The 25,725-nt window shown below is 41.3% G+C and overlaps 2 protein-coding genes across 5 annotated transcripts in view; one reads left to right on the forward strand and one right to left on the reverse strand.

Annotated features, from left to right (window-relative positions):
* The window catches only part of ptcd3 (pentatricopeptide repeat domain 3), a 57,899-nt gene extending 34,037 nt beyond the window's left edge, over positions 1–23,862 (reverse strand). For 2 of the 3 annotated variants that reach the window (XM_069923658.1, XM_069923656.1), the window contains exons 1-12: positions 18,238–18,304; positions 17,865–17,917; positions 17,706–17,742; positions 13,479–13,524; positions 13,316–13,384; positions 11,854–11,958; positions 10,095–10,218; positions 8,187–8,299; positions 4,327–4,406; positions 2,530–2,617; positions 2,381–2,441; positions 252–334 (exon numbers count right to left, since the gene is read on the reverse strand). In XM_069923658.1, the coding sequence (XP_069779759.1) occupies positions 252–334; positions 2,381–2,441; positions 2,530–2,617; positions 4,327–4,406; positions 8,187–8,299; positions 10,095–10,218; positions 11,854–11,958; positions 13,316–13,384; positions 13,479–13,524; positions 17,706–17,742; positions 17,865–17,917; positions 18,238–18,287 (909 nt within the window). In that variant the 5' untranslated portion in view covers positions 18,288–18,304. Of the gene's footprint in view, positions 1–251; positions 335–2,380; positions 2,442–2,529; positions 2,618–4,326; positions 4,407–8,186; positions 8,300–10,094; positions 10,219–11,853; positions 11,959–13,315; positions 13,385–13,478; positions 13,525–17,705; positions 17,743–17,864; positions 17,918–18,237; positions 18,305–23,746 lie in introns of those variants that run through there. The other variant, XM_069923657.1, reaches the window with a different exon arrangement.
* Positions 23,863–25,181: 1,319 nt separating this feature from the next.
* polr1a (RNA polymerase I subunit A) overlaps positions 25,182–25,725 on the forward strand; it is a 217,102-nt gene continuing 216,558 nt past the window's right edge. For both annotated transcript variants that reach the window (XM_069923650.1, XM_069923651.1), the window contains exon 1: positions 25,182–25,642. In XM_069923650.1, the coding sequence (XP_069779751.1) occupies positions 25,590–25,642 (53 nt within the window). In that variant the 5' untranslated portion in view covers positions 25,182–25,589. The remainder of the gene's footprint in view (positions 25,643–25,725) is intronic.

Below are 25,725 nucleotides of genomic sequence, written 5' to 3' on the forward strand. Positions count from 1 at the left end.
ACAGATGCTGCTCAACTCATCGAGTTCTCCAACAGTTTGCTTTCAACTCTCCTGTGATTCTCCAGCCAAATGTGCAAACTTCACACAGACTGCATCCAAGGCAAGGTCTCAAGCCTTGATCACTGGAGCAGATGACACTCAATCTCCAGTCACTGTCTCATCCACACAAACACAAGGAGCATTGGAAATACATATCATATTAAATCAGTGCAGAAGTGAGGGGGAAAGTGGCGTTCTAGGTTTCTACTCACCAGAATAAAATTAATTTTCTCATTATATGCTTCCTTTACCTCTGGGACTGCCAAGATTAGCACATTAAAAGTATGAACATCCGCTATTAACAAGAAGTTATTAAGACAAAGTTAGATGATTGTATTTAGCAAAATAAAATCCATGCCATTTAAGCAGTAAATTCTGTTCCATTATCATCCACGCTCTGAATATCAGAAACAACTAGTTCAACTGTGTAGACTGCTAATTTGACCAATAATGTTCAATAAAAACAGCTATGATAAAGTGTATTACTTGAATACAGTTTAGGACTGTTGGTTGGAAGCAGTTGAAAGGATATTGCTTTTCTATATTGTGCCATGCAAAACCTTTGTGTATGTAATACTGCTGATGGAGTTAGTCAAGTCGGAATTTAAAATGTTTTGAGGCTGTTCTTGGTTCCAGTTACACGAGACACCTTAAACAATCAACTTACAAATTTGGAATGATAACACATCCTTTCAGAATTTACAGATCTTCAGCCTCCTAACACACAAGAAATTCACAAAAACTGTTCCCATCAGCACAGTAAGATTGACAACTTACTTCAGGCAATGCAACTGAGGGCCCTATAATTCAGTGATCAGAACTGCACACAGTATTCCAAATTTGGCCTCACCAATGTCTCAACATTGTTCTGTATTCTATGCTTTGATTTATAAAGGCCAGCATACTAAAACCCTTCTTCATCACCTTATCCACATGAGGTTCTACCTTCAGGGAACGATGAACCGTTATTCCTAGATATTTCTGTTCTTCTGCATTCTTCAATGCCCTCCCATTTACTATGTATTCCCTGTTTTGATTATTCCTTCCAAAATGGAGCACTTCACACTTCTCAGCATTAAACTCCATCTGCCATCTTTCAGGCCACTCTTCTAAGCAGTCCAATTTACCACCCCATCATCCAGATCATTAATGTAAATGACAAACAGCAAGGGGCCCAGTACAGAACCCTGAGGCACACTGCTTGTTACCGGCCTCCAACCTGACAAACAGTTATCCACTATGACTCTGGCATCTCCCTTCCAGCCACTGTTAAATCCATTTGACTATCTCAAAGTTAATACCTAGTGATAGAACTTTTCTAACTAAGTTTCCATGTAGAACCTTATCGAAGGCCTCACTGAAGTCCATATAGACAACACCCACTGCTTTCCCTTCATCAACATTCCTAGTCACCTTTTCAAAAAATTCAACAACTGATCAAACATGACCTTCCATGCACAAGCCCATGTTGAGTATTCCTGATCAGACCCTGTCTCTCAAGATACTTATATACATTACCTCTAAGAACGCCTTCCATTAACTTACTTACCACAGACGTCAAACTTACGTGCCTATAACTGCTAGGCTTACTCCTTGAACACTTTTTAAACAAAGGAACTACATTAGCAGTATGCCAATCCTCCGGCACTATACCCATCTCTAATGACATTTAAAAAGTCACTGTCAGAGCCTCTTATTTCCTCACTAACCTCTCAAGATCCTGGGGAAAATCCCATTGGGACCTGGAGATGTATCCACCTTTATATGCTTCAAAAGCTCCAGTACTTCCCCTTTCTTAATCACTCTTTGCTTCCTTTACCCCGCACAATTAAATATCCTTCTCCTTGGTGAATACTGAAGAAAAGAACGTTCAAAATCTCCCCCATCTCATTTGGCTCCACACACAGTTGTCCGGTCTGATTCTCTAATGGATCAATTTTATCCCTCTCTCTCCTTTTGCTATTAACATATTTATAGAAACCTTTTGGATTTATTTCCACCCTGTTTTCACTTCGTACCTTCGTTTAACTTTTCTTATTTCTTTTTTAAGATTCTTTTTACATTCAATGTATTCTCCGAACATCTCCTTTATTCCTTGTTTCTTATATTTATTGTGGGTGCCCAGAGGAAGATAGAAAAACCAGTACAATTATGACATTCAAAGGACATTTCATGAGATATGTGGCTAGGAAGGGCTGAGGATGCGAGGCCAAATGCAGGCAAATGTGACTAGCCCTGAATGCCAACTTGATCAGCATGAATGAGTTGGGACAGAGGACCTGTTCCATATTGTATGGCTAAGACTATTCAATATTTGTAATTTTTTTCTTCCAATACTCACCTTTCATTCGATTGTTTAATAGATCAGTGTACATGTTGATAGCCTTTGTGTAGGCAGCATGCTGAATAAAGAAAGAAGGAGAAGTCAACTATATTGGAACTGAAATTCATAATATAAAATAATTCAGAGTACAAAATGACCAGCAGTACCTTAATCATTCCTCGAATCATTGTACAAAATGAATGTTCATTCCTTTCAGGCATCAAATTGAAAATCCTCTCTGCATTATGATTCTCCCTATTTAAAACAAAAATATCAAGCCATAGTTTGAGAACTACTTCTCAAAAACATGCTCGCTTTTAAACAATTTTTGACGCGCTCCCCCCGACATAGTCTCCCCACTGTTCGCCCTGACACGCAGCCCCCCCCCACCCCGCGGTCCTGCCCCCCAACTGACGCAGTCCCTCCCACCCCCCCACCCGCCCTAACATGGTTCTCCAGGATTGGATAACTTCTGAATCAGATGGAAAAATTGTCTCCAGTTTTCCATGTTGTAAATCATCCAAATAAAACTCTTATCTGCTAATTTTGGTAGCTAGCACCTTTGTAAGCGATGAAAACTTGTACTCCAATCTAGCATCGTTAAAACTCAAAAGTGAAAGTATTTGCTGATGGGTCTTGAATTTTAAATGATTTCCTCTTGGTTTTCTTCTGCTACATTCTGTACAGTGTGCCATTCTGAGAATACTGGCTGCCATCTGGTAATTTCCACTTCTCCTGTGTGAAACTTGTTTTTTTAAAAAAAATATAGTGAAAACTAAACAGAATATGATCCATATGTACTCCCTCCTCCCACCCCCCCCTTGCCAAAGTAATAATTTCTACAGTAGCTTGCAGCACTTAATGACATTTGAAGTGGGTGCTGAATTGCCAATAAAACTGATGTGATTTATTATTTTTACTTTATGACATTGATATGGTCATTAAGAACTGGCTATAAAATTCTAATCTGTTTTGCTTAGAGATCAATCTTAGATTTGCTAACGTACAATGCATTACAATGTATTGTACTTATGTTTGGGAAGTGTTTTGTATGCATTGAAAGGTAAAATTTAAACTAAATATGCTATATGGTAAGATAAACAATTGTTTAACATGCTAAATTAATGATTGTATGTACGTTCTGACTTTAATTACAAATTCAAGTCAAAGACAGACCTAGTAAACCTGGAGATTGCCTTTACTAATACAATGCTAATGTTTAAATAGGCTTCTGTAATAATAACAGCAAGTCTATTACCATTTACAGACAGAGTTAACCTGAGTTTTGGAGTTTATACATGTGCATTAAAAGCGTAGACAACTTAGGCAGTGGCCTGGTCATCCTTATACAAAGAAGAATAAACTTAAGAGGTTAAGTAAAAATACTCGGGACTAGGCTCCCACATCATCGTCCATCACTCAACAAACTTAAATGAAGATTAAGGAGCTAAATTTCACAAAATTTCACAACTCAAAGAAAGACACGAGGCAGGGTGAAGCTGGGAACTTGAGTGCATCACCTTGAGAACACACCCCAATTTTCAAAGCACTCAACATTTCAGGGTTATCAGCCTAGGTAATAAAGGAGGCAGAGCAAGCATTATCCAAATCCCAAGAATTAATTTTCCTCACAATATTCAGTACAAAAATGACTATTCAACCTTGCATCCTCTTGGGTCATAAAATTCAACATCAAACCAGACTGCCAATGGCACTGGGTCCACAACAATCCACGTACGAGATTTGTTTCTAACATTATTGTCAGAAACTGCAATTCCAAACAGAACTCTGCACTTTGCTACCAAATGTTTAAAAGCTGAGCAGGTATGAAAGCCCATTTTGCAACACACCTAAATGTCAAGAGACCAAAACTGAACTTAAATCACCATTCATACACCAGTGGACCCTCCCAGCTGATGACCAAGTGGAAAGCTGACTGGTTCCCAAATGCATTGGCCTTTTACCTCCAGGTGACAGTGAGCAAATCTGCAGCTCTGCGTAGTCGGCCCTTCCTTCTCTTCTGTGAGTCTTCACTCACTTCGGTCTAAAAGAAACCACTTGATAGAATTAGTATGATTTCTTGATTAAAAAAGTCGTTACAATTTGAAAAAAAATGCACTTTTTGAATTTTGCAGTCTAGAAACTCCAGATGCACTCTGCAGATCTTCCTCTTACACTACTCTTCTTTCGCTCCACTCTAATATTTTTAAGATTATTAACTATGCTCTCTTAAAATTTCTTTGAGCTTTCGATTCCTGAATGAAACTCAAAATGTATGTTGCTTTTGCTCTGTGCCAACTGATCTTTCCCGACAACCCTGCATTTTTGTACCACGTACAAGGTCTGCTTGTGAACCAACCTCTATCAATGCATTTTGAATACCTATGCCAATAAATTTGAACACTCTTACTTTGTTACATTACAGCTGTATAGGATGCTGGTGAGACTGCACATGCACTGTGTCCAGTTCTAGTCGCTACAATTGGAAGGACAGGGTTAAGAAGAGAATCTCAAGAAATGCTGCTGAGAATGGAGGGTGCACGTTACAAGGACAAGCTGAGTCTGCTTTTTATGAAGCAATGGTAAAACTATTTTTTTTTTAAAGTAAATAAATGCAGAAAATACCCAAAGAATGATGTGACAATGCAAAGCCTATAACCTAAGGTGATGCTCTAACAGTGCTAAGAATGTGTTGCAATGTCGGCATTATTTGTTGGGATAATGGGCACCCATTCCAATGAACGCATCCAAAAGATTCCAAAGTACCAACATTTCAGAGGCGAATCCCTGGTGACCTGGCCAATGCTTATTCATTATTATAACATTTCTGAAAATAATGAATATCCAAATCTTTAAAATTAGATTTGTGGGATGAGAGTATTTATCGCTCATCACACTTTAGAGGGTAGTAGTATTGAGACAGTTTCTTGAATCACTGCAGTGCTTTTGAGATTATTCCAACAATGCTGTTGATGAGGGATTTTCAGGATTTAGACCAGTGGTTTTCAAACTGCCCCCCTAAACTCACATTCCACCTTAAGCATCTCTATGCCATTAGTACACTGTGATTAGCAAGGGATTGTTTAAGGTGGTTTGTGAATGGGAAGGGAAGGTTGAGAAACACTGCTCTAGATCCAATTGTTATTGAAATATTTTGAGAAAAATTGTCAGTGATCCATTTCCTTTATAAAACTCTGCACATAATGAATCAATAGGGTACGATCAAAACAGTGGGTTTCAAACCTTTTTCTTTCCCCTCACATCCCACCTTAAGCAATTCCTTACTAATCAGAGCACTTATGGTATAGAGATTGCTTAAGGTAGAACGTGAGTTTAGGGGAGCACTGATTTAGACTATGCAATGAGGGAGTTCTGGGGATATAGTCCCAAATCAGGAGGGTACACAATTTTAAGGGGAAACATGCTGATAGTACACTCTTGTGTTCTTGTTGTCCATGTACTTCCCAGTGGTGGTTAAGATGGACATGGGAGGAACTGAGTGTAGCTATGAAGAGTAATCAGCGTGCTGCTGTGGGGTGACACAGTGGCGCTGCTGGCTCACAGCATTAGAGACCGTGTAAAGTTTGCCCATTGTCCTTGTGACCACGTGAATATCCTCAGACATCTCAAAGATGTGCAGGACGATTGGTAATTACTTCTGGTGCATAGGTGAATGGTGAAGAAGGTAGGAGTTGATGAGAATGTGGGGAGTAAGATGCATGCAGTGTGTGGTTGATGGTCAGTGTGAATTTGATGGACTGAAGGGGTGCATCTTTCAATACCTCTGTGCATCAGTGCTGAAAGAAACAAATATTAAGGGTGTTGATTACAGCATCTCTGAAACAGGCTGCTGTCTTCCAGGTAATGTTGAAGTTCTTGATCACTGCTTGAACTGCAAGTCTATTACATAATCTTGTAGAGGGAAATTACTGCAAATAGCGCAATATTGATGTGACAATAGCTAACAGCACATCACTGATGGTGCATCAGTGTTGAGGGACAGATGCAGCATTTTTCAAACCTGAGCCCCAACCAAATATCTGAAAAACTGTTGTTGCAAAAATTGCAATGGGTTCCCTGCTCATTATTCTTGACAAAGGGCTGGTTCTGGAGTGCATTGAAAAGTCACCTGATCTGGTTGGCTTCAATAGCAAAGTGGCTGACCAGGAATATGATCCAATGGATAGAACCCAGCAAGAAATATTCCCATTAAAATGGCTCAAGGATGCAGGTTTCCCACATTGATCTTGGGGACTGGAAACTCTACTGTATCTCAAGGAACAGAAACAGCTCTAAGCACCAGTGAGCAGAGGATATCAGCACTCAATCTCTAATTACCCTTGACCATCTCCAATTGGCCAGCCTTGAAATTCACACATCCAACAGCAGATGTCAGAAATTAGCTCTTTATTTTGTGCCCAACCACAGCAAGAAATTAACATCACAGAGGAAATGATTCAAGAATGTTCTCAGATTCCTTACAGAAAGTACAGTAAAAACCCCTGCTATCTGGAATTCAAGCAACCACCAAAAAAAAGAGAAATAGAAAAAAAATTAAAATATATAAGAATAAAATAATGGGTTAAAAGATATGCACGTTATAAAAGTAAATGATTTCTGAAGTAACACATAAACCTTTGGTTAAGATGGGAGCAAATATTCAGTCAGCGGGGGGCCTTGATCGTGCTTTGCTCATGGGAGTTGTTTGAATAAAGTTATTTGAAACTGCATCGGCATCACCCAAGATGAAGAACTGGCTGATCCTGCTCACTGTTGGGGTGACTCTCTTAAAATGTCTTCTTGTCCCTGTTTAATAAGAGTCACTCCGGTTAGAGACTTTATCTGTAAACTTTGTGGTGGGGGTGGGGGGTGTTAGGTAAAAACATCATGAGCTGGGAATGTAGAAGGAGTCACCCAGTGCTGGGCCGTAACAAGATGCAGTTGTGACCTTGTACTCTCAAGATAAGAGTGGGGATGACAAATTGATGTGCAGGAAACTAGCAGAGAAGGATAGCAACAGTTTATTCATTGGACAATGTCATGGTATGATAATTTACTAAGTACGTATCCTAAGGTATATAAAAAACACCAATTGCTGATAACGGCAGAATGCGCCTTCTCCAACTAACACTGTTAGTTGCAAGTGTTACAATCCGGCAATAAAGAACAAAGAACCTTGATTTCGACTCAGTCTGGTGTTTGACTCACTCATTCATGAACAAAGCAGACCTAACAGGGGGGGGCGGGTTTATTTATCTATGTTATTATTTGTCTTTCGGGCGGATCCGTGGAGAGGGAGGAACCTGCGGAAGCAGCGACAGTAAAATGTTTTCAAAGAATGTAACTGAAAATAAAAGTAAAATGATTTAAGGTTTTATAAATTCAGGCAAGTGATGTTTGTTCAGTGTAAATACAGAATAGTATTGTCTTTTGTCTTTTAAACTGTTTATTCTCAGTGCAGATATATTAGTTAGTCATTGTAAGAGAAAATTAAAATATCCAGTATCTATCAATCCCCAGAGATGCCAGATACCAGGGGTTTTATTGTACAACATAACAGGCATACTGAACATAACAGGCATACTGGATCATCCCTCAAAAATGAAGGAACAGCATTCTGGATAGCAATTAGGTCTGGGACACACAGAAACTTAATATAAATAGCAGGAGCACAGCATCTCTCAAATAAAAGACACCTCACAACCCACACATTCTGTGAGGCACACCCTGCCCCATCTGTGCTAGAATCTGAAAGTCCCATTTCAGAATCAGTCATCCTTGACCTGAAGGGACTGTCCAAGAAGATGCAGATGGCATTTCTTACCTGATTTTCAGTTGCTTCTGGCTCAAGCTGATTTTCTCTTGGCGGCTCTTGATCTCCATAAAAGCAAAGCAGATCCAAAAGGGTATTTGTGGTTTCGAGAGACACAGAAGTCCCTGAATGAGAGAGTACAAATACAAAATGTGTTGTTATTAACATGTCTCAGGCACTTAAAACATCTTCAAAAGATTTCCTACAACTTTAAATGCAACATATTTCAGACAGTAAAGATATTTAATATCTAAACATTCTTTATTGTTTAGATAATAATTATATAGCTTTTATATAATACCATACAGAATATGTCACATACAAGTTATAAGATCATTCTTATAGAATTATCAAAAAAAAGTTAAAAATCCTCACAAGAATTTCATCTCACATTCCAAAACTGAGATATACGTTGTGATTATCTAAATAATCAAACTCTTCTAGCTGTAAAAAAAAACAAAAAAAAAGAAAAAGAAAAAAAAAGAAAAAAAAGAAAAAACAAATAGGGAATTCACAGATCTAGACAGAGATGGGAATCAGATTTAAATGTTAGTAATGGAGAGAAAAGTTGGTTGGTGTTATGCTAGTGTGACAAATACAATAAATGTTAGTTATAGACTGGTTCAATATAACTTTATACATCAATTACTGGTACATCTTACTCCACAAAAATTAAGTAGACTGAAATCAGATTTATCAGATAAATATTTTGAGTGTAATCAATAGATAGGTACCTTTTTACATTCCACATGGTCATGTCCAAAATTGAGACCATTTTGGACAGATTTTGGAGCATTTTTAGAACAGGTTACAGGAGTTGAATTTTCTCAAGATCCAATGCTCTTTTTATTAGACAATATTTCAGGGATAAGACCAAATTTGAAATTAAATTTGTATCAAAAAGGAATTTGTGAAAATTGAATTAGCAGTCGCAAGAAAATGTATAACAGTGACAGGAAATCAGATCCCCATGTGGGAATGGATAGATGGCATGCTCTTATACACCTCTTGAGATTACATCTAATTTAAGGAACAAATATGATATCTTTTAAAAAATATGGTGCTCATATTTACATATTATAGGCATTAATTTATAAAAGGTACCCCTGAACTTCATGGAACCTTTTCAACTCCTTAGGATACGTATATGATTAATATTGTAAAGGTTGATTGAATGTACTGATATTTTAGTAACCAGGTGTGTTTTCTTTCTTTTTATTTTCTTTTCTAGCTTTCTTTTTTTTCTTTCTGGTCTTGGGGTTATTATTTGGGGTGGGGGGGGGAAGATGGGATTTAGGGGTAAATAAATAGCATGTATTATGATTTGAGATGCAGGATTAATATTTTCTGTACTTGGACATTAATACATGTCTGGAAATTTAAATAAAATATTCAAAAAAAGGAAGAAAATTTAAAAAAAACCATACTAATCTAACCTCTCCCAATTAACACGATCACCAGGAAATAAAATTATGAAGAATCAAGCATCAGCTCGAACTTAAAGTCAAAGAAAAAGCAGAACTGCCATTCAGACTCAATGCATAATGATCAACAACTTTCTCCATCTAGGAAGCTCTGCTAAACACCATTTTTAGGTGAAAGTCTACAAAACCATGGTCAAAAAGCCTGGATTTTTCTCTTCTTTTACATATCCTGTATATTCTGTTTTATTCTCTACTACAAGATCTGTTTTCAAATGAACAACACTCTGCAGTTCTGTTTAATTTTGCAAAAATTGCCTTTCTCATTTATTGCTGGTACACATGACAAACAATTCAATTTAACCCATGTTGTTTTGAAGTAAAAATACAAAATCCTGGAGAAGTTCATCAAAGTATGAGAAAATGCCGGCAAGTGTCCGAATTTTGTGACTCACTTTTGTTTGAAGACACATTAGAACGGATGGAAACTGAAGATTACCTGCTTGCACAAGTTGGTCATAGAGATCAACAGAATCCCTCACTCTTCTGAGCCGTACACGTTCTTTTAAGGCCTCCTCAGTCACTTCATTTATCAGGGGCTCCAACTGTTGAGGCATCAAGCACTATAAAAGAAAACATTTTCTTCATTTGTTACGAGTGGAAACTTACATTTCACTAGTGCTTTTCGTGTTTAGAAACAAGATTCTTTATCCTGGCTAGCCTCAATCTTCAGCAAAAAACAGATCACCTCATTGTAATCACACTTGATTTTGGAAGCTGCCTGTGTAGAAACTGGTTACTGCGTTTCTTCTTCTTTGGCTTGGCTTCGCGGACGAAGATTTATGGAGGGGGTAAAAAGTCCACGTCAGCTGCAGGCTCGTTTGTGGCTGACAAGTCCGATGCGGGACAGGCAGACACGATTGCAGCGGTTGCAAGGGAAAATTGGTTGGTTGGGGTTGGGTGTTGGGTTTTTCCTCCTTTGCCTTTTGTTCGTGAGGTGGGCTCTGCGGTCTTCTTCAAAGGAAGTTGCTGCCCGCCAAACTGTGAGGCGCCAAGATGCACGGTTTGAGGCGTTATCAGCCCACTGGCGGTGGTCAATGTGGCAGGCACCAAGAGATTTCTTTAGGCAGTCCTTGTACCTTTTCTTTGGTGCACCTCTGTCACGGTGGCCAGTGGAGAGCTCGCCATATAACACGATCTTGGGAAGGCGATGGTCCTCCATTCTGGAGACGTGACCCATCCAGCGCAGCTGGATCTTCAGCAGCGTGGACTCGATGCTATCGACCTCTGCCATCTCGAGTACTTCGACGTTAGGGGTGTAAGTGCTCCAATGGATGTTGAGGATGGAGCGGAGACAACGCTGGTGGAAGCGTTCTAGGAGCCGTAGGTGGTGCCGGTAGATGACCCATGATTCGGAGCCGAACAGGAGTGTGGGTATGACAACGGCTCTGTATACGCTTATCTTTGTGAGGTTTTTCAGTTGGTTGTTTTTCCAGACTCTTTTGTGTAGTCTTCCAAAGGCGCTATTTGCCTTGGCGAGTCTGTTGTCTATCTCATTGTCGATCCTTGCATCTGATGAAATGGTGCAGCCGAGATAGGTAAACTGGTTGACCGTTTTGAGTTTTGTGTGCCCGATGGAGATGTGGGGGGGCTGGTAGTCATGGTGGGGAGCCGGCTGATGGAGGACCTCAGTTTTCTTCAGGCTGACTTCCAGGCCAAACATTTTGGCAGTTTCCGCAAAGCAGGACGTCAAGCGCTGAAGAGCTGGCTCTGAATGGGCAACTAAAGCGGCATCATCTGCAAAGAGTAGTTCACGGACAAGTTTCTCTTGTGTCTTGGTGTGAGCTTACAGGCGCCTCAGATTGAAGAGACTGCCATCCGTGCGGTACCGTGCGTTTACTACAACTGTAATTATACATCTGAAATTTCTGGCTATAAAAACATCACAATGCTCTCAAAGGGGCATGAAAAATATAATTGATGGAAAATACAAAATACTAGTAAAGCTACTGGTGATAAAGGAGAGCACAGAGAAGGAAATACCAGAGATTAATACTGCAAGTTTTTCCGCCAATTTAAAGAAAGGCCATGCAAATGAATTGCAAGAAATGTTCATGTCCTCTAAACCACTGTCCACAAAACAAACCAAGATTCCCATCCATGAATCCCATGAGTACTGAAATGTTATAGCACAATTTAAATAGTTTACATTGTAAATAATTATATAACATTATATTTCCCAAAGGGAAGCAACTTACTGGTATAGAAGGTTCAGCAATATTCTTTTGGAAAAGCTTGGGATAATTGTTAACGATGTACCTGGCTGCATTACACCCAGACTCCTGCGATAGGGAGTAAAGACGCTGAAAGAGCAAGATATTTACAGTGAGAGCTATAGAACATGATCAACTTCATCCAAGAACAGTTTCAGAAGTTAATGACATGATTAAAAATACTTCCCATTTCCTAATTGGACTTCCCAATCTGGATTTTGATCTTATGGAGCAATATGGTAGTAATGAGTTGCTATCAAATTCAGTGTAACTGCAATGTACATTGCTGTTGTAAAGCCTCAGAACTTGGACCAATCTTTGCCATTCATCCGACATAAAGGTCAAAAGCAAATATAGGCTTTTTCACACCAAGGACGAGCGGTGACCCCACTTGGACCTGGTGAAATTCCTGGGAATGAAGGACCTCCTGGGCCTTTCACACCGTGGTCCAAATTCCTGGGAATTTGCACTCTCTGGCAATTTAGGGGGGTCCCGCCCCCAAATGATCTTGTGTTACACACTCACAGGAGTAAGAGCAAGTTCCCTCCCCGCTCCCTCCTCAGCTGTCTATTAGTCAGTTGCCTGTCCGCCCCACCCTCTGCGCTTCAGGACCGCTTCAGCACGTTGAAACCACGGTACAATGCAGGATGAATGGCCAACTTCATTTCCCATAATCCCTCATGCAGCTGGAACCTCTCTGGGAAAAACAAATCGGTTCCAGCTGCGCGAGGGATTATGGCTAACGAGGATGGCTATTCATCCTGCATTATGCTGCCGTCGTAATGTGTCAAAGTGGCCCACTGTTGTTAGTAGGTGCGAATCTTTTAATTTTAATCGTCTATGTGATGCAGCACGCAAGCGCTGACGTCATGAGGCTTCTTCCCCCGCTTGGTCATTTGGCTTTTCACATCGCAAGGAGAGGGTAGTCCGGGAAAATTACTCAGGTTCATAGGTAGGGCCGCGGACCAGTTTAAAATTCCTGGGCTGATTTTTTCACTCCTCAGTTTCAAGGTGGGGGGGGGGGTTCCCGGGTGTGAAAAGGCCTACTGGTAGATTTTCTAATAAGCATCTTGCTGGGAAATGCTCTCATCTTCAGAGCTCAATGAATGAGATTTTTATTAAAAGTTCATAACCTGAATTGCAACTTTATTTCATCTATACTTTAAGTGCTCCTTCCAACTTTCTACCATCTCCATATACAGAAACCCAGCATTTTATTTTGCTATTAAATGGCCACAAAAACACCAGATTGAATGGTAGTGAAAACGACGAGGGAAAAATAGACTTTCACAAAGTCACAGGCAATAACTGATTTCATAAAGTGGGCCCACAACAAGACACGACGTATTACTAAATTCCTCTTTGTTGCTGGGTTCTGTGACATGTAAAATGACTCAAATGGAACATACAAACTGGCAGAGCAAGTTTGCCAAGGTGGAGGACTTACAAACTCAGGTGATGTCCTGGGTAGAAGGTATGGATCATCTTGGAATCTGTAATGTGCAGCTGTTGGGTCCTATGACAAAGCAAATAAACACTGAATATTTTACAGCATGACAAGAAAACTTCCCCTTCCTTTAGTAAATTCAAGATGGAAAAAAAATACTCACTCTGTTCACTGTAGCTGAAAGAGCTTGGAGGACAGCGAGCTTGTCCCTAATGAACAAAAGAAATGATATACTGAACAATTATTAAATTTACATTTGCAATTTCATGACTTACCTCGCTACAAAGAAATCAAAGTACCAAAATGATCCACTGAAGCATTAATAAATACAGCACAGAAACAGGCCCATGACCCTGTATTGTAGTGGGAGGAAAATGGAGCACGGGGTGAAAGTACAAACTCCTTACAGTCACTGTCAGACTCAAACCCCTGGTCATTGGCGCTGTAACAGTGTTGCGCTAACTGCTACGCTAATCATGAAAAGCCTCCTCCTTCCATTTCAGGAAAAAGCCTAATGACCAGCGCCTCTAGTCCAAGACAAGCTCTTTTTTCCCCAACAGACATCAAGGTCTTGAACCTCCCCTCACTACGCTAATCAAAACTCTAGCATCACCATTATAAAAAATCTACTTTTTTTTTGCAGTACTCTGTCAATATTTATTATCTATCCATTATCTTTATTATATTTCTGTATTGCAATAGTTTAATGTACAATATTGCAGTTTGTTTTTCTTTTTTTTTTGCAAAGTCCTGTACCTGTTTGGCTACAGGAAGTAAGAATTTCTGTGCATTTGTAGTTATGTATAGAACAATAAATACATTATCATTAATATTTAGTTAAATGGGAAAGAATGCAGATGCAGTGATTGTAGGCAATACACAAAACTATTGGAGAAACTCAGCAGGTCACACACAACAGCATCTTTAAAAATTCAAGGGTAAACTAGTATTTCATGCCTGAGCCCTTTGTCAAGGGATGAACAAAACGCAGACAGGCACTTGAGTAAGAAAGTAGGGCGAGGAGAGGAGGGAGGAAGGGGCAGAGGAGAGTACAGGCTATCAGGCAAGAGGTCATAGGTGAATTTGGGAGGAAGGAAAGAAAAAAGCTGAGAAGTGATTGTGGAAGGAGGGAGCTCCCTGGATGGAAAATTGGAGGAAAGGAGGCAGAGGGATTGGAATAAAGAGTCTCAGGGGAAGGGTTTAATAAAAACGAGAGAGAGGTCATTGCTAATGCCATCTAGTTGGATAGTACCCAGATGAAATATTAAGATGTTGTTCCTTCAATTGTAGTTAGCACCATGCTATCACAGTGTCAGTAATCCGGATTCAAATCCAGCACTGACTGCAAGGAGTTTGTATGTTCTCCCCATAAGGACCTTGCCTGAGTTTCCTCCAGGTGCTCCGGTTTCCTTCCACCCTTCAAAAGGTCCAGGGTTGCAGGTTAATTTGACTGCAATAGGGCATCATGGGTTTAAATGGCTGGAATCGGATTCTATTATGTTGTAAATAAAATTTAAAAATTAAATTTGCAGGATAGCCTCGGTTTGGCAGCTCACGTATCCATGGACAGACTTACAGGTGCGGGAATGGTGTATGGAATTAAAATGTTGGTCACTGGGAGGTCTCTATTATTACAGCAGAAAGAAGGTGCTCAATTAGACAATTTCCCATTCTGTATCCAGTCTTTCAATGTAGAGGAGGCCATAACAGCAGGACCGGATGCAGTAGATGACCCCTCCATTTTCACAAAAGTGTTGCTTTACTTGGAAGGTTTGTTTACGGCCCTGAATGGCAGTGTGGGTGCCGGTCAAGGCTCTGAGGGGGCAATTATTGAGAGTTAATGAGTGGACAAGTGAGTCCCAGAGGGAGCAGTCCCTGTGGAAAGCAAAGAAGACATATCTAGTGGTGGGATCACATTGTAGGTGGCAGGATCACATTGTAGGTGGCAGAAATTGTGGAGAATAATATGTTGGATGCAGAGGCCTGTGGGCTGGTAGGTGAGGACTAGGAGAATCCTGTCATCCTGGTTGTGGCTTGGGGTGGCAGGGTCCAAGGCAGATAGAGATGCTAAGTGATGGCCATAGAGAGGAAGTCACTTTTTTAAAAAAGAACCCTTCAGATGTTCTGGAATGGAAGACCTCATCCTGGGAACAGATGAGACAGAGGCAGAAGAATTGAGAGAAAGGAATAGAATCCTTACAGGGGACAGGATGCTGTTACAGGATATGTTAGAATAGTTATGGGTAAAATAGTTCTTTATGAGAGATAGATTGTGGGAGTTTAGTTTAGATTACACTTCACAAAAGAAATCTCATTTAAAATGAAAGAACTTTATGTAGAGACAATGGAACTGGTTTGGAAAGAACTTCACAAGGAGGTGAAAATGGAAAAATGACCAGGCAGAGACAGATAAGATCTTTCAAAGATTGGGTTTGGAGCCCTGTAAGAAGTCATATGGTTTTTATAAGCAGAGAGAGGAAAAACAGACAGGTGATTTCTCTTTTGAGAGAGAGGTCAGTTCAACAGCAGCAGATGAGACTGCAAAATGGCAAGCTGGCAGGCTTGTTGAAAATTCCCATTTTGAAGATAGGTGGTGAGTTCTGAGTTCAGCCTGTTAAAAACCCTTGTGGTCCTTACAAGAGGAAATGGCTGTCTAGAGTGTTCCTCCTGAAATAAGGGAAACAAGAGGAACTCTGTGGTGACCTGCCAGAAGGGGTTATCATTTGGAAAACCCATGATGGGCTAAGTTTCTTCAGCAAGACACTGAAGTAACTAACTGATTGGAGGAAATCAGTTTGTGTGTCCAACAAGCAACAAATTTCTCTCTGAAAACAACAAGAACCTTCCTAGCGGTAACCATTCAACTTTAAGCACCAGAGCCTGGTGGAAATTATAAATGTTGAATTCTGTGCACAGTATGAGAATTGCCTGATACCTGTGAACTTGGAGAAGTGAAAAGTGAATGAATGGACAGTGAAACGGAGAACTTTCCTGAAAATATATACATGGCATACACGTGCACTTAGAATTAGAAGGGGGTTAAGTTAGGTTAAATTAAGTTAATAGTAATAAGTTTAAGATTGATCTTGTTATTATGTTTAAAGAAAATTAAAGGCAACTTTTGTTTAAGTCACAATTATCTTGGAGAATTTCTATTGCTGCTGGGTTTTGGAGTCCTCTGGGCTCATAATAATGAGAATAGGTGTAGTCGAGTTAACTCTGATAGTTGGTAGGTTTGTACAAAATATCTGCCTCACATGATGGAAAGATATAGAAAATGATAACAATGTGGCCAGAGATGCACCAAGTGAATTTGAAGTTGGGGTGAAAGTTAGCAGCAAAGTGGATAAAGCTGACGAGCTCATAGGTGCAGGAGGCAGCACCAAAGTAGTTGTCAACATAACAAAGGAAGAGTTGGAGTCTTCAAATGGAACATTTATTCCATTTCACCCCATGCACTTGCAGATTTCATATTAAAATTACTTAAATATTTTAATGTGATAAAATATTATGCAAATCTGTATGTGTTCCAAAGACATACAAGGTTAGTCAGTTAATTGGTCACATGGGTGTATTTTGGGCAGTACATGCTTGTTGCCCATGAGAGCCTGTTAAAAATTCAAAAACATTCTTAAGTCATCAGGTCAAATTGCTTGCCATTACAGATGTTCTTGAAATCACCCAAAATTTGCCATTTAATTTTGAGGCCCAAGACCCATGCCCCATCATAAAGTAGAACAAAATTTAGGTGAACACTGAGGGGAGAAATTTAGAATAATCACTGGCAAACACCAAATAACCATATCAATGTGGGGGAGGAGGATCAGGAGTTGGGCATTTAACTGCTCCTCCATTCAATCAGGTCATGTTTGATCTTCAAGTGAAACATCAAAAACTGCAGATGTGATTGAAGTCAAAGCAAAGAAATACTGGAGCAACTCAGCAGGTACTGCAGAGTTTATAGGAGGTAAAGATGGATTACCAACATTTCAGCAATATATCTTTATCTCCTATGGACGCTGGGAGACTGGGTGAGTTCCTCCAACATCTCTATGTTTGATCTTTAATCTCATTAATCTCAACTTCACCATCTTGGCTGATCCTTCCATTTCATTTATATCTGTAGCACCTATAAAGTTATCGAGTTGTCTTGAATGAACTACAGATCATAATATTCCAAAGATTCACAACCCTGCAAGACATTACATTCCATCACAGCCTAAAACGATCAATCTTTTCTTTAAAGAATAAAACCCTGGCTCCATTCTCCCCAATACAGGCAACAGTCACCAGCCACCATCTTGAGAAGTAATTTTTACATGGTTCAGTGATATTTCAATGAAGTTATCACTTCCTAGTCTACAATAATGCAATAAATGAAAACACTCACCACGTTTTCTTTCTTGGAATGACAACTTCTGCATAATCTTAAAAGCACAAACAATGAATGAATGCTCCAATGAGATGTGACATTACGTAACATGTTGAAATATAATTTCAAATAAGCACCCACATCAACACACCACTGGAATCAATCAAAATTAGTTACCTGTCTGCTTTGCTGTAGCACAGTGGCAGAGAAAAGGACTTGCAGAATAATACCTGTCAAATAATTATGAGTAAAATTACACTCGAATGTGGAAATAGGTTGTTAACATGAAATGAAAGATGTGCCCGCAGCTGGCATGTTGCCATCAAAGCCCTGGGAATCCTCCTTTCTGCAAAGTACTTCAGAGAAACTGCACTCAAGCATATCATTGTGGACTGAGCAATGCATAATTAGCCAGATTTAATTTCTTGCCAAGTATTTCAATAACTCCCAAAAATTTAGCATTGAACGCATGGAAAAAAGAAATCAAGAAAGTAGGATCAGACCATTTGAGCATTTAGTATGAGGATGGCAGGTCTTTCAAATTCACCACCTTATTCCTGCTTTCTTTGTAAATCCCTTAATTGCTTTAGCCATTAACATGGGATCTAATTCCTTGCATATATTTAACAACTTAGCTCAACTCTCTTCTGTGCTGGAGAATTGCACTGGTTCTCCACTCCTTGGGTGGAAAGATTTCTCCTCATCTCGATTATAAACCAGTATTTCTTAAACTGAGGTCTGTGGGTTTGCTATGATGGCCTGTAGCAAAGACAAATGTGTAAAACATTGCTGTAAAATTTACGATAAACCACCCCCCAACAATTCCTCACTCCAACTCTTGTCTTTGATAAATAACGAAATCTTAAAGTGTTAAGGTTTTAGATCTTCTGGAATGACTTCAGATTCGGGAAATTATATTTCAACATGTTACGTAATGTCACATCTCATCGGAGCATTCATCTGGGCTGTAATGGGCAGCTGTTGAAGTTGTTTTTCGTTGATGGCAGCTGCCTCCGCTGTCCATTTAATAATTTCTTCTCGTTGTTCTGTCTCAGGTAGCGGAATCTGTGATAAGGCACCTGCATGGCTGTTGAGTTTTCCTGGATTATGTTTTATATCATAGTTATATGCTGCTAGTAGCATGGCCCATCTTTGAATTCTGGTCACAGCTAATACTGGTATACCTTTGTGTGGCCCCAGGAATAAACTAAAGAGGTTTGTTGTCTGTGATTAGGGTGAATTTTTTTTTCTTTAAATATATTAGGGAAATATATTAGTACCGCTCTTCGTCCCACTGGTGAAGCATCCATGAAGAGTGTAACTTTTTTACTAGGGTCGTAGTGGATCAGCACCTTATTTGTCGACGTTAGTATTTCCTTTCGTTGATTGACTGTTTTTAGTTTCTGTGTTCCAATATCATCTTTGATTTTTCTTAAGTAATTGGTTCAGCGGGCTGCATAACGTAGACATATTAAGGATAGGTTTTCTGTAGTGATTAACAAGTCCTAGGAAGGACTATAATTCCGATTTTTTGGTTGGCTTCTGTTCCTGCTGGATTCATTTGCACCCCCTTGTTGTTTGTAAACCCAAGATATGTTACTGAAGGGCACATGCAGATACATTTGTCCTTTTGTAATCGTATATTAGCCTGGTTAAAACCTTTTCAAGGTTTTGAAAGTGTTCACTGTCGTTTCGGCCCGTGATGATGATGTCATCGAGGCAACATCCAACTGAGAGTCCATGTAGTAATTTGTCCATCGTTGCTTGAAAAATCCCAGGTGCTGCTGATATTCCGTAAGGCCCGTGTACAGGTGAATAGTCCCAGATGGGGATTGATTGTCACATATTCCCTTGATTTTTTTTTTTGTCCATTTCTATCTGATATGCTTGTGACAAATCTAGTTTTGTGAATTTTTGCCCTCTGTTTAGTGCTTGGAACAATTCTTCTGCCTTGGGCATGGGGTATTTAAGTGATGGATTGATGGTGATTTTGCAATTGCCGCAATTGCAAATTTCAGTTTGCTTTTCATACGGGTAAGATAGGCGCTGCCCAGTCGCTGTATTGTATTGGTTCTAGCATGCCTTCATATTTTAGTTCGTTTAATTCAGTCTCAATTTTCCCTTTCATAGCAAATGGGACTGGCTTTAAAGAATTTTGGTTCTGTATTGTCTTTTAATTGCAATTTGGCTTGAACACATTTGATTTTCCCCAATTCTTGTTGGAAAACCACTGCGTGGTTGTTGAGGATTTGGTCGAGTTCTGGCTGGGAAGTGTCCGTGTGGTTTACATTTAGTATTGAACCGATTACCAGCCAGTCTAGGGGAATGTGTTGTAGCCAGTTTCTTCTGAAAAATGCTGGTCCCTCGGTATCTCTGATGTAGAGAGAGTGTTTTTCATTGTTGTTTGTATTGTATTTGGACCATACATTTTCCAAACACTTTGATTCTATCTCCTGTAACAGATCTTAAGAGTTATTTCAGTTGTTTTTACCAGGAGGCCTGGTAGCAACCATTCCTTTACATGTAACGGCATTAGGGACACCTCTGCCCCTGTGTCCAACCCCAGCTTCAGGGGAGTATCCATTTATTTTTAGCTCACATACAAATTTTTATCTGCCATTTCAGAGCTGCAGGCAGTTCTGTATGCAACCTGTAATGCAACGTCTTGATCCATTCCTAACAATTTTTGCCTTGCTTGGCATTTTGCCAGCCCCATCACTAATCTGTCTCGCAGTGTTTGATTTAGAAGCTGCTCGAAATGACAGTGCTCCACCAGTTTGTGCAACGATGCCAGGTATTCACTTACTGTTTCTCCTGGTCCTTGTCTCCTTTCATAGAATTGTTGCCTTTCTGCCATAACTGGTGGTTTGGGGCTTAAATGGTTCCTTAGAGCTGTGCATTATTCAATGAATGCCTTCGTCCCTAGATCCTCCGGGGACAGCAAGGTCTTAAGGTCGAATGTTTTGCTGCCCATTAAACTGAGGAAGAGAGCACGTTTGCAGTTTACAGGACCTTCCACAATATTGTGAGCTACGCAGTAGTGGTTAAACCATTCTACGTATTTATCCCAACTTTCTTCTACTTCGTTGAATTACCTGAGCTTTCTCTCTGCCATCTTGGTGCACTTTCACCTTGATCTTTGGTGGAAATTTGTTGGGGTTGTTTGGTAGTTGTTTCATACCTTTCTTCTGTTATTTGGAAGAGTGTTTGATGACATATCAAATTTTCTCAAACTCCTCACGAACTGCTGGCTATTTAGCTCTCTTCATGATTGCATGAACATGGTGGCCCCAGCATAGATCTTCAGAGATATTGACACCCAGGAATTTGAAGTTCTTGACCCTCTTCACTGATTCCTTGAGGAGGACTGGTTTGTGTTCTCCTGGTTTCTCCTTCCAGAAATCCTCAGTTTTGCTGATCTATCTCACTCCCGTACACTTCCTCATTGCAGTCTGTGCTTCTGCTGAGAACCGTGGTGTTATTGGCAAACTTGTAGAATGCATTTGAATGTGACTAACACAGGGTTTAGAGCAGTGGCTCTCAACCTTTTTCTTTCCACTCACATACCACTAAGTATTCTAAGTATGTATGTGGAAAGAAAAAGTTTGAAAACCACTGTTTTAAACATACCTCATTGACTCGTCATGTGCACAGTTTCACAACTCCAAAGGAAATGGGCCAAGGACAATTTTTCTCAAGCAAAATATTTCAGTAACAATTGGGTCTAGAGGAGTGATTCTCAACCTTCCCTTCCCACTCACATAACACCTTAAGCAACCCTTACTAATCACAGAGCACTGATGGCATAGGGATTAAAGTGGAAAAAGGTTGAGAACCATTAGTGTACTGAGGAGTGGGCTAAACATGCATCCTTGAGGAGTACTTGCATTGATCATCAGTGAGGAGGAGAAATTGTTAATGAACTGCACGGACTGTGGTCTTCTGATGAGGAAGTCAAGGATCCTATTGCAGAGGGAAGTGCAGAGGTCCATTTTTGAAGCTTGCTGACCAGTACGGAGGGGATGATGGAGATTTAAGCAATGAAAATCAGCCTGATGTATGTGTTGCTGTAGTCTAGGTCAGTGGTTCTTAACCTTTCCCTAGGATGCCAATAGTTGCTCAGCGGTTGTAAGGGATCACTTAAGGTGGTATGTGAGTGGAAAAAAAGGTTGAGAACTATTGGTCTAGGTGATCCAGGGTTGAGTGAAGAGTCAGTGACAGCAGGGAAATAGCAATGGGTCAAGATCTTTACTCAGGTACGAGTTAATTCTGGCCATGATCAACCTCTCAAAGCATTTCATTGCAGTACATGTGAGTCCTACTGGACAATATTCATTGCGCCAACTCATTCTGCTCTTCTTGGGCTTTGGGATAATTGATGCCCATTTGATGCAATTGGGAACATCCAACTCCAGCAGTGAGAGATTGAAAATGTTTGTGAACAGCCAGCTAGCTGGTTAGCACAGATTTTGAGTACCTTGCCAGGTATGGAATCAGGGCCTGATGCCTTGCGAGGGTTCATCCTCTTGAAAGATGTTCTGACGCTGGCCTCTGATATTACAGGGCTGGCAGTTTCTAGACGGATTCTTATTGGTACAGTTGAATTTTCTTATAGAAAATTTCAAGGAAATTACCAGGAAAGTTAATGAAGACTGTGCATGTGATCTACATGGAATTTAGTAAGGCCTTTGACAAGATGCCACACGCGAGTTTGGTCAGGTTCATTCATTTGGTGTACATGGTGAGGCAGTAAATTGGATTAGATATTGGCTTATGGGAGAAGCCAAAGAGTGGTAGGGGATGATTGCCTCTCTGACCGGAAGCTTGCCACTAGATGTGTGCCTCAAAGATCTGGATGATAACATGGCAAATTGGGTCAGCAAGTTTGCAGATGACACAAATGATGAGAGGTGTTGTGAAGAGCAAGGAAGCCTTTAAAAGCCAGCAGAGGGAATCTTGACCAGCTGGGAAAATGTGTGGCAAAACGGGAGATGGAATCTAATGCAGGTGTTGCTCTTTGGAAGGAACAACAAAGCTAGGACTTAAACAGTGATTGGTAGGGCACCGAGAAGTGCAGTAGAAGAGGAATTTGGGAATACAGATACATAATTCACTCAAAGTTGTGTTACAGGTACATAGGGTCGTAAAGAAAGCTTTTGGCCAATTAGCCTTCATAAATCAAAGTATTGAGCATAGGAGTTACGATGATATGGTGAAGTTGTACAAGACATTAGTGAGGCCAAATTTTGGAGTAGTGCTGTTTTGGTCACCGAACTACAGGAAGGATACCAATAAGATTGAAGAGTGCAGAGGAGATTTCAAAGACGTTACCAGGACTTAAACAACCGAGGAACAGGGAAAGATTAAACATGTTCAGACTTTATTCCTGAAGCATGGAAGAATGATAGAGGAATACAGGATTCTAATGGGTATAGATATACCAAGTGCAGCAGACTTTTTCCACTGAGGTTAGGAGAGATAAAACTAGAAAACATGGGACAAGGGTGAAAGGGGAAAAGTTTAATGGAATATCTTCAAGCAGAGTGGTAGGAGTGTGGAACAAGCTGCTGTTGAATTAGTAAATGCAGGCTCAATTTTGACATTAATAAAATTTGGACAGTACATGGATGGGAAGGATATGGTTCAAGTGCAGGTCAATGGGACAAAGCAGAATAATGGTTTGGCACAGGCTAAAAAAAACCCCTTCTGTAAGGGTATTATGGAATGGGCTGCCTGAGGTGGATGAGACTGAACTATTACAATGTTTAAGAAAAAATTGTACTGAAAAACAAATCAGAAGGTTTAGAGGAATATGGACCTAACACAAGGCAGGAGGTACTAGTGTCAGTGGGATAGTTGGCATGGGCAAGTTGGGCCAAAGGGGCCTATCTCAACAGTGTAGGTCCAACTTTGTGTCATCTGCAAAACTGGATTTATTGCATTATCTAAATCATTAATACATATTGAAAATAGCTGGGGTTTTTGTGACAATCTCTGCAATTACACCTGACATTCAGTGAAAATAAACCGACTTGTTTGGTCACTATTTATGACACTACCTTTCTATAATTCCCATAGGCTTTCATTTTTATGCCACTATCTCATGTTGATCCTTATGAAAAGCCTTCTGAATGTCCAAGTACAACATCCGTTTGATGCTTGTTCGTCCAGTTTACTAGCAAATTTGTAAAGTACAATTCAGATTATGACTAATTTTGTTGCTGTTTTCCTAACACTTCCTATTTCCTCTGTCATAAACTGTAGCATTTTTCTCACAGCTGATTACAGATGGGACCAGTCCTTCATTCGATATTAGCTACCAGACAACCTGTATAAACACTCCAGTCACCAAGGCATTGAAGGCCAAGGACCAAGAGCAGCCAAACAGGATTCCTGATGGACCGTGGCCAAAGGTCAATCTGCTGTGCTGGCTTACTAACACACGTCTCCAGAATGGAGGACCATCGCCTTCCCAAGATCGTGTTCTACGGCGAGCTCTCCACTGGCCGCCGAGAGAGGAGGCGCACCCAAGAAGAGGTACAGGGACTGCCTAAAGAAAGCTCTTGGTGCCTGCCCCATTGACCCCCGCCAGTGGGCTGATCTCGCCTCCAACCATGCATCTTGGCGCCTCACAGTTCGGCGGGGCAGCAACCTCCTTGGAAGAAGGCCGCAGAGCCCACCTCACTGACAAAAGACAAAGGAGGAAAAACCCCAACCCACCAATTTTCCCCTGCAACCGTGTCTGCCTGTCCCGCATCGGGACTTGTCAGCCACAAACGAGCCCGCAGCAGACGTGGACTTACCACCTGCATAAATCTTCGTCAAGCGAAAGAAAGGAAGAAATTGCATCAAAAGCTGAGCTGTACTTTTACCAGATGGACTGAGATATTGTGCCTTCCTCTGGTAGAACAGACCTCGGAATGCCATTGCGGACAGAGCTCAGACGGTCTGCGCCTCCAGGCGAATGCAGGCATCTGAGAAAGTTTGCTTCACCAGGAAGGGTTGTTTAGGCCCCTGGATGGCAGAATCGCTGCTTCTGTGGGGGTTGCAGAGGGAGGCGCCAGGGATCACGGAGAGGTCGAGGGATGAGCGGAAGGAGCCATCCCTACAGGAAGCGGCCGATGTTGCTCCCTCCCTTCCCCCCCCCTCCCTCCCCCCCTTCCCCCTCCCCCCCTCCACCCCTCCCCCCCTTCCCCCCCCTCCTCCCCCCCTTACCCCCCCCCTCCCCCCTTCCCCCCCCCTCCCCCCCTTCCCCCCCCTTCCCCCCCTTCCCCCCCCTTCCCCCTCCCCTCCCCCCCTCCCCTCCCCTCCCCCCCTCCCTCCCTTCCCCCCCCCTCCCCTCCCCCCTCTCCCCTCCCTTCCCCCCCCTCCCCTCCCCCCCCTCAAACTGAACGCCCGGCCCCCGACTATCCGAAATAAACGACCCCCTCAAGACGGAGACGGCACGAGCCACCCCTCACCGGCGCAGACTGCCACCTCTCGCTCCAGCGCGGGGCCGCCCCGCGCTTCCCCGCCAACCGCCGACACGGCGGACACAGGACGCCGCCATCTTGCCTCCTCGCGCACAGCCTCATGGGAAGGATCCGCACCGACCAACGCTCAGACCGAGGGAGAGGCTGACGATTAAGTCAAAAAGCAAAGTTTAATCTTGCCATGATTCAAATTAGACGGAGACGCCCATTGAAAGATCATCATGTTCTTCCTCCCAGTGAATGTTCATTTGTTAAATGTTACTCTGCTTTATCTATTCAATATGATCTCTTCTGCTGCCCCCCCCCCATTTCCCCAGTTGCTCGGACCCACCCACGTGAACTCGGCCGCTGAAGGGAAGATGTTGATTCGATTTTAATTCTAAATCCCTCACGGACCGAACAGCAAAATGCTTATTAGCAAAGAGATTCCATGGAGCGCTTGGAAAGCGTATCTTTTAATATTTATTCCGTGGAGGAAATCAGGTGAGAACCGGGGTCGGGGTCGGGGTGGGGGTTGGGGTGTGGGGGGGGGTAACCTGGCCTTTGCTGCGCATGACCTCACACTA

Source organism: Narcine bancroftii, chromosome 3 (genome assembly GCF_036971445.1).
Source record: "Narcine bancroftii isolate sNarBan1 chromosome 3, sNarBan1.hap1, whole genome shotgun sequence".
Taxonomy (NCBI): Eukaryota; Metazoa; Chordata; class Chondrichthyes; order Torpediniformes; family Narcinidae; genus Narcine; species Narcine bancroftii.